Genomic DNA, 8,491 nt, shown 5'->3' with positions numbered 1-8,491 from the left:
TAAATGTCTCTTACTGTATCTGCTCCAACAGCATCATCCACCCACCCAGCACTACCAATTATCCCACACACAGATATCAACACACACTCGGAGTAATGGGAAAAGTGTAGGAACGTATTTCCGACCCGACAATCGACCCTGTGAGACCCATTAGGGTTAATATCCCTCGAGGCCCTTCAATTACCTGCGGATACACCGCTGAACAAAGCGAGGGTGTCTTTGAAGCGTGCTGCTCGCTCTGGGGGTCCGCCGCAGCCCACACAGATAAATAGCCACGGCGTAATTACCGACCAATCTGTGACTTTCTCCTTTCATCTGAGGACACTCTCCACGGGGAGGAAAGTGCTGCACTCCGAGGGAAAACAATTACTGCCTCGGCTCTCAGGGGGGGGGGCAACAATTCTCTCGCCGGCCCGACCCAATGCCCCCCCCCTCACACACACCTCCAGCTGGGGAGCACCAGACAGTAAGGGGGTGGGGGGGGGGTGGTGATGGTGATGGTGGCACCATTATGCTTCAATTACCTTTCTGGCACTCAAAGACGTCGCAGCAGTCCCCCGGCAGGCCGCTGGCCGGGCGGGGCACCACGGCCCTCTGGCCGGAGGGGCAGCGGGCCGCGGGGCAGGTGCCGAGGTCACAGGTGCACTGGGGCGGCAGGGAGGGGCAGCAGCCAGCAGGGGGCGTGTAGCTCTTGGTCAGGACCGAGCCCTTGGGGCAGGAGGGCGCCGGCACAGGGGCGCAGGTCACGCCCGAGCACTTGAGAACTGCTGAAAGGGCGCAAACACACACACACACACACACACACACACACACACACACGGTTGGTTTTGGGGGGGGGGGTGGGGTGGATCACAGACCGCTCGGCTTTGGGGACGTGGGTAAAGGTCCCGTGTGGCTCAGTTGGTGGCCATTAGCTGTGTGTTAGTGTTTGGCTTCGCTTGTCCTTCGCATCGGCTATTAATAAAAGGGGCCAAAACCAAAAAAGGCAAAGGTGCATATTGTCCCTCAGGTACATGCATGGAATTGAGCTAGACACACACACACACACACACACACACACACACACACACACACACACACGCACACAAACGCACACACACTGCTACGTTCCATACCAAAATAAGGCTCTGTAAGCCATACTGTAAGGCATACTGTAACATGTACGTACAGCTATATATACCTTAACAGTGGGCACACTGTTCCCTTAGCCGTCAGGAAAGAGGGAGAGAACGGTGTGTTGTTGGAATAACATGTGTGTGCATGTGTGTGTATGTCCGTGTGTGTGTGCCCACAGCCTGTGTTTGCACACCGTGTATGTGTGTGGGTTTGTGTGTGCGTGTGTGTGTGTGTGCGTGTGTCTCTGTGTGCAAGCAGCGTTTGTGTATGTGTGTGTGCCTGTGCAAACGGCGTGCATTTGTGTGCGCGCCGCATGTTTTTTGCTCAGTGTGTGTGTGTGTGTGTGCACAAGTTTGTAGGCATGTGTGTGTGTGTGTGTGTGTGCAAGCAGGGTGTGTGTGTGTATGCGTGCGCACACGGCATGTGTATGTGTGTTTGTGTTTGTCTGCGTGAGTTTGCACACGGCGTGTGTGTGTGTGTGTGTGTGTGTGTGTGTGTGTGTGTGTGTGTGTGTGTGTGTGTGTGTGTGTGTGTGTGTGTGTGTGTGTGTGTGTGTGTGTGTGTGTGTGCGTGCTCCCATGTGGACCCTCTCTCAGAGTGTTAGTGGAGCAGCGTCGACGGCAGCAGCGCCACTCATGTTGCAGTCGCTTGAGCACACACACAGTCAGGCCCACCGCGTCGGCCCTCAGACATCAAGCGGGCCCCTCAGACCCCTGGCCGGGCCCTGCGGCATCCCGGCACTAGAGGAGCACAGAGAGCCCCTCGTGTCCATAGGCTACAGATCCTGCCCTGGCTCACGGTCCAGACGGACCCTCATCCCCTTAAAGACGTGCCATTAATGCAAGCCAGCCCTCAACAGAGCTTCCCTTCTTCCTGGTGCTGCACCCCCTCTCCCAACCCCCACCCCACCCCCAGCGTCTCCTCCAGGGCTCCCTCACTTTGCATACCAGGAAAAATGTTCTATTTGTCTATTCATTTGCCAGAGCCAACATAATAGCTCTGATGCCCCTTGTTGAGGAGGAAGAGGGGCATGGGGGGGGGGCTAAGTATGTGGGCAAGGGCCTCAGAGCGTTAAGCTCCGTATCCACCATCGTTGTAGAGGGAGTTTGGCGCCGGACGTGCCCTTGGTTTCTGATAGGACTAGCACTGGGGCTCAACCTTAGCGTTGATGCTCCTTGTAGATCTCCTCTCTCAGCGCCATGATTGAGAAAAGCCCCAGTTTTGCCATCTCAATGTTAAAATATTTTCACCCTTTCATATACTCTGACCTCCCAAAGCCCAACCAAATAGCCTGCCAAGCCGTATGTCTTCATGCGTCTAAATAATGTCTTCTTAGCAAGATAAAAAGTGTTGGGTCAATCCAACACTTTTAGAGACTGTTCTCGCATCAACGATCAGAAGCAACAACGCAAAAGACATAATTAATCGTTGCTGGAGTATTTTCTGACGAGCTAGCCAGCCAGGAAGAGTGCTCCATGCTTTGCGGTTGATGGAGACATGGAGGAAGTCCTCCACATAAAACCACTGATAGCCTTGAAATCCCAGGCTGGTGCTGGCGCGAAACGCAGACGCCGACGGCGGAAACGGGGGGCTTAAGAGGTGTGAAAGGGGGTGAGATTGGTGGGGGTTTTGTGGGAGGTTGTGGGGGAGAGGGAGGTGCATTTTGGAGGCTGTTCAGGAAAAGAAAAGTGGAGCGCCCCTCGCTGTATCGACATTGTGGCGAGAACAGTAGTGGCCTCACAAAGCTTGGATTACCTGGACCTCGGGGCCCATGTTTGTTTTGGTTCTGTGTGTCACTGTAATGTATACAACGCAGGGGAGCGTGATCATACAGAGCCCCACCACGCCCTGCCGTGTAACTGTCAGTCGCTAAAGCCCCCCCACAAACCCTGGTCCCCTGTTTAGGTCCCCCCACCCATGCCAATGCTCGATGGGGCTTTGGAAGATGCGAAAAAGAGGGTGGCTGACCTTCATCATCCAGATGATGGATGTGAAATGTAGAAAAACGTGGTGACTGATGGACAGAATCACAAGGCATTTAACAGGAGGAAGTGGCCACCATGTCATAGGTAACGTTATTCATCCAGACTATTTCTTATTACTGCGAGGATAGTCAAATGGGATTGGGTTGAGAGGAATGTTTCTGGTTTGGGGTGAGGGCTGGTTTGAACAGAGGGTTTCGTCTCTGTGTTTCTGGGAGCTCTCTCATGGAGCAAAGTGTTTTGCTGATGGGCTTCCCAGCCCAGCGGGGCCGAAGGTCAGTGGGCTGCCACGCGCGACCTCGCGCTCTCAGAGGACATGCTTTATCCCGGACATTTGAATCCACCCGTAAGTGGATCGACTCGGGTTCCACCCACCAGACGGGGGGGAGATCGGCTGACCAATCACACGCCTAGAAGTTGGACGCATCGCTCCAAACCTTTACTTTTCTGGCATGTTAAGTGGGCCTTCAATGTCTACCTGACCCAGAACAAACACGGAGGAGAAAGAGCCGTGAGTCTCTCCGTTTTTTTCAAGGAAATATCAGACAGAGGAAATTGAGAGCGAAGGAAAAGTTGGATTTTTCCGATGAAGGATAAATAGAGCAGGAGTGAGAGGGATCTGTACTGTACTGTTTGCTCAAGCAACCTGGAAACAGTGAAGGCCTTCCACAAAGCTCTCATTGATACACTTAGCGCTGAATAGTGTCATAGAAAATGGATAAGAGGGGGGACCCCAAATTAACGCACGTTACAACCCCTTTTAACGGTTTTCTTGGCCTGAATCTTGTGCGGGAGTAAAATAAACGTCACTTCGGAGGGCTAATTAGAGAATGTTTTAATTCCAATAACGGCCAATCAGAGTATTCCGCTGCTCAGTTCCACACAGATTTTGCATATGAAAACATTGAGGCGTTCAAACCATTGAAATGCAGCCATCTTGCCCAATGTCCTGAACTGAATAACACTTTCTATGTATTGTGTGCTTCCCAGAGATGGCTGATTATCCTTTCACGCATGATAATGGCGGGGTTCTGAAGTGAGCTGGGAAAAGCAGCTGGCAGACAAACTATTGTCATTCAAATGAATGGAATTGTATCCATCCGTGGAAAAGCTCCAGCCCGCAGTGGGGCAATTAATATCATCTTCTCTTCGGGGGTGTTTCCAACACAATAGGCAGAGAGGGGAAAATGATGGAACAAGTCAGCAGTGGATGGATTATTTTTGTTGCTGTAATGTGCTGTTTGTGTTATATTGAGCATAAATGGCTGTAATTAGTGAGTCAGCAGCCACAGGAACAATCTTGGCCATCACAATGGTGGCCATTCTCCAGCCGGCACAAACACAGACACAAAGACCTAATTTGGCATGCTTGATCGATTCACGCCGCAGATTAGCCAAACTCTGCGACCCTTTAACCTCAATGGACAAATGTAAACTCAACACTGGGAATGGCAGTGTGTGACTGCGCGCGATTGCAAGCACAGACACTCACACACACATTCACACTATACTAACACACACACACACACACACACACACACACACACACACACACACACACACACACACACACACACACACACACACACACACACACACACACACACACACACACACACACACACATTCACACTATACTACCACAGACACACAAAGACAAACTACAATACCAGACACTCACACACCTTCAGCTGGTCTGGTCTGGAGGTGGAGTGGTACGTCGGATGTGGAAATTGTTTCATTGCCACAAAACGCCCTGTGTTGTAAACAATGCATATTTTTGGCATCTCAGCAAACTCATTGAAAGGAGGGGAGAAAAAAAAAAAACAAGCCTTTGTAAATGTGTTTTTTTTTTTGCCTCCGTCCTGCGAACCCGGGGCACAAGGAGCGCAGTCTTCCCCCTGGAGCCCGGAGCGGCTGGGCAGAGCGGAGGAGCCCGTGTTGACAGCCTGAGTTTACTCATGGAAAAAGCACACAATGCCAGTTCTGTTTCGGCGGGTGACTCTGGAGGCCAGTCAGCGGAGAACAAAGCCGCCCCAGTGCGCCGCCCGCCCCGCGCTCCCCGCTCCATCTGCAGCTTTTTCTAAAGTTGCGCCGCCGAGGGCCCCGCATCAGGGGCAGTCTCCCGTGTTAAGCTGCGCGGGGGCCCCCGGACCGCTGCACCCCCCCCGTCCCCCCGTCGTCCCCCTCCAACCCCCCCGTCCTGTACTTAACCGCTGCAGAAAGTCTGTGTTGTTTCCTCAACCTTCGCCGCCGCTGACCCACGTGTCTGTGTGTGAGAGGCGTGGGTAGGCGTCCGGGGTCAAAGGGCACAGACGGGGTCAGCGCCGGGGGGGGGTGACAGTGTGTGGGGCAGTCACACTGTGGTCGTTGAAATACCTGAGGGAGGTAGCCTGGCCATCAGCACCACTGTCGCCTCCATGGCCTACATCGCCGCTGCTCCCGCTGAACTGGGCTCGAGAGCACCATTTTTCATTTTTCGGTCTCGTAAAGACAACGCGAGCCGACATTGCCAGCGACTGCTCTGTAATTGTCGTGCATACGACAATAAAACCATCTTGAATCTTGAATCTTGAATCCATGGTGTATAAAACAGCTCATTTTTCTTTTTGCAGATGGCCCCATGTTTATTAGTGCAGTGCACCTGAGGGAGAGGGAGTCTGAGCTTACATCAGACTCAGCATTGTCCGACGGCCGGACGGATGGAGGTCGCGGCTGCTCATTGTAGCTGAGAGTGTTTATGGGTATGGACTTGCACCAAGCGAGAAGGAATGCAGGAAGTGGATCCAGGTTGCTGCATTATCCCATAAAACAAGCCACCGGGACGGAGAGCCCATCGAGAGTTTGGGGGGGTTAGCAAAAGCCAGCACTCAGATGTACCTGTAATTCAAAAGGATTCCTGAGTTTAAGACCCCATCGAAGCAGATCTAGGAATTCACAACGCATGGCAGTCGCAAGCCGTTGACAGCTGTTGTAAAGATTGAGGGGTGGTTACGCAATCGTGTTGGCCGTGTACGGGACAGTACGCGTGCCAGCATGAAATACAATTGAACCAAATGTAAACAAACCATGCTGCTACTACGCCCTCCTTTCCCCAGTGTGTGATTGGACATATCGCTGGAATGTGCGACAGAACATTGCACACCAAGAAAAGTGCATTTACAAAAAAAAGAAAAACCCCTCTTTCAGAGGCACAGGCAAAAATTCACAGGGAAACACAATAACCCTGAAATCTTTCAAATTCGATGTTGCTGCATTTGTATTTCAAAGTGTGCGATGCATTTTTGCATTACACACTTTGAAATACATTTTGTTGAAACAAAAATCACAAAACAAAAACACTGCTGTGCACTGATGTGGATTTTTGCGGCATGATACATGTGTGTTTGTGCACACGTGGGCACTGTTAAATACTTCCAGCGGCGCTGACAGTGTTGACGTGCATGCTGTTACGCAGATGTCTTTCCTTTGTGTGCGGGGCAAAAAAAAAAGAGAAAATGGTCGTCAAGGCCTGCACAGATGATTTTGGCCAAGCAGGAGTTAGTTTGGGCAGCGGTGTATGCGATGAAGGCCGGGGTTCTGATGCTTTAAGCAGCGGGATCCACAAAGGGGGAAGTGGACCTCTACCTTTGTCCCAGAGCTCCACATGGAATAAGAGGACGTAGAGGAAGAGGCTGAGAATACTGTTTGTTTGGCGGTGGGTCCTGTGGCGACTATCCTCTGCTGGTTGTGCCTTGCCTGGCCGGTGATGGGGGTGGGGGTGGGGGTGGCGGTGGGGGCGGTGGGGGTGGTGGTGGTGGTGGCGGTGGTGGTGGCGGTGGCGGTGCTAACCTACCGCAGCGAGACGGCTGACACCAACGCACCAATCCCAACCCTCCGGGGCGTGGATCGCCCTTTGTAATCCTTACTCTTTCTCTTGTGATACAAACCCACCGCAAGGTCCACACACACACACACACACACACACACACACACACACACACACACACACTCACACTCACGCTCACACACACGCTCACATAGACATGTCAAAACTAGAAGCGTTCAGGGCAGGGGAATGCTTCAGCATGCAGTAGCCCCAGACACACACAGAGCGGGGTTGAGTCGCGGCCCTGCCAGCCCAGAGGTAGTGTGGCCCAGTGGGTAATAGCTCTGCTGCGAACAGACACAGCAGCCAGGCAGGACTAATGAGGGGGGGGGGGGGGGGGGGGGGGGGTGTTGGTGGTTGGCCAGGTGGGCCAAATACACGCTGCGGTCTTTGAGGTGTGTTTGCACCATGGCATCACGGTGGGCACAGTGCCCCTCTTTCATGGCACCAACTTCTCCTGAACTTCCCAGTCCCAGTAAACAACATTTATTGCTCCCTCTCCTTGTTACACATTGAGGGTTTGACTTTGGTACGCCAGGGCTGGCTGTACGTGTGGACTCTGGACAAGGCTGAACAACGTCATGCGTTTTAACTGAGCGAGGCGCGCCACCAAACATGACGTCCATCAAGCGGAGCAATGTTCCAAGAAACGCTGCTGCTTAAACGAAAAATTACAATGGAAGTGCTGGTGTGAAGCATTGGGTGACGAAGCCAATGGTATACAGGACCTTTAACACAAAATGGCAGTTTTTATTAAACGCCACTCATGAAAGCTCTGGATTTTGCACTTGAAAGAAACAGCACATGATCCCCTTCCCAGCTGGGCTTGGCTTACTCTCCTCCTTCTGTTCCTGAATTTTGTATTTTTTTTTTGATGCCCTAACATCTGGATAACACTTCCTTTCCTATCATGGCAAATGCAGATGTTGCAGTCGACTCAGCATTCTGAGCCATTCAAACATCTGTCCCGTGTCCCGCCCACAAAGAAACCAGAAGAGGTTCCAGTGGGCCAGTGAGACAGATAGACGGATAGATAGGTTGGTTATCAAGCACCAATGTGTGAGTGGGCTCACAACAGAGTAGCAGAACGCGCTGTAAAGCGCGTTCTGCTACTCTGTTGTAAGCTCACTCACAGCAGGTACGGGAGAGTGTGTAAGGCTTAGGGTGAGAGGAAGACCACCACCGGCGTGCGTGTCGGTTGACTTGCTCCCGAGTGGGCACGGGATTCTGTAGCCCACTCTGGAGGCCCCAATCCCTGCCTGTCCCGCCTCCCTGTGTGGGAACATGTTCCGACGGAGCTCCCACACAGAGGGGACTAAAGTTGACCGTTTATTGTTTTCAAACACATGTTGTCCATAAAGTCAACTCAATAATAATAATGTCATATAATAATATAATTCCCCTTAGGGAGAGCGGTTGGGCCACCTCACAGCCACCTCTCAGAGTCTGTAATACCAGTTGTCACTGAGCGAGCTTGATGTTTGACACAGATTCCCAGGCCGGTCGTAGAGGAAGCTCCCAGCGA

At 52.3% G+C, this 8,491-nt stretch overlaps 1 protein-coding gene across 2 annotated transcripts in view; it reads right to left on the bottom strand.

Moving 5' to 3' along the window:
* Positions 1 to 496: 496 nt before the first annotated feature.
* LOC132457830 (cysteine-rich motor neuron 1 protein-like) overlaps positions 497 to 8,491 on the bottom strand; it is a 16,663-nt gene continuing 8,668 nt past the window's right edge. Inside the window, exon 4 of one of the 2 annotated variants that reach the window (XM_060052180.1) lies at positions 497 to 767. In XM_060052180.1, the coding sequence (XP_059908163.1) occupies positions 517 to 767 (251 nt within the window). In that variant the 3' untranslated portion in view covers positions 497 to 516. The remainder of the gene's footprint in view (positions 768 to 8,491) is intronic. The other variant, XM_060052181.1, reaches the window with a different exon arrangement.

This window comes from Gadus macrocephalus, chromosome 5, assembly GCF_031168955.1.
Source record: "Gadus macrocephalus chromosome 5, ASM3116895v1".
NCBI classification, from domain to species: Eukaryota; Metazoa; Chordata; class Actinopteri; order Gadiformes; family Gadidae; genus Gadus; species Gadus macrocephalus.
This window is presented reverse-complemented; position numbering and strand designations above follow the sequence as displayed.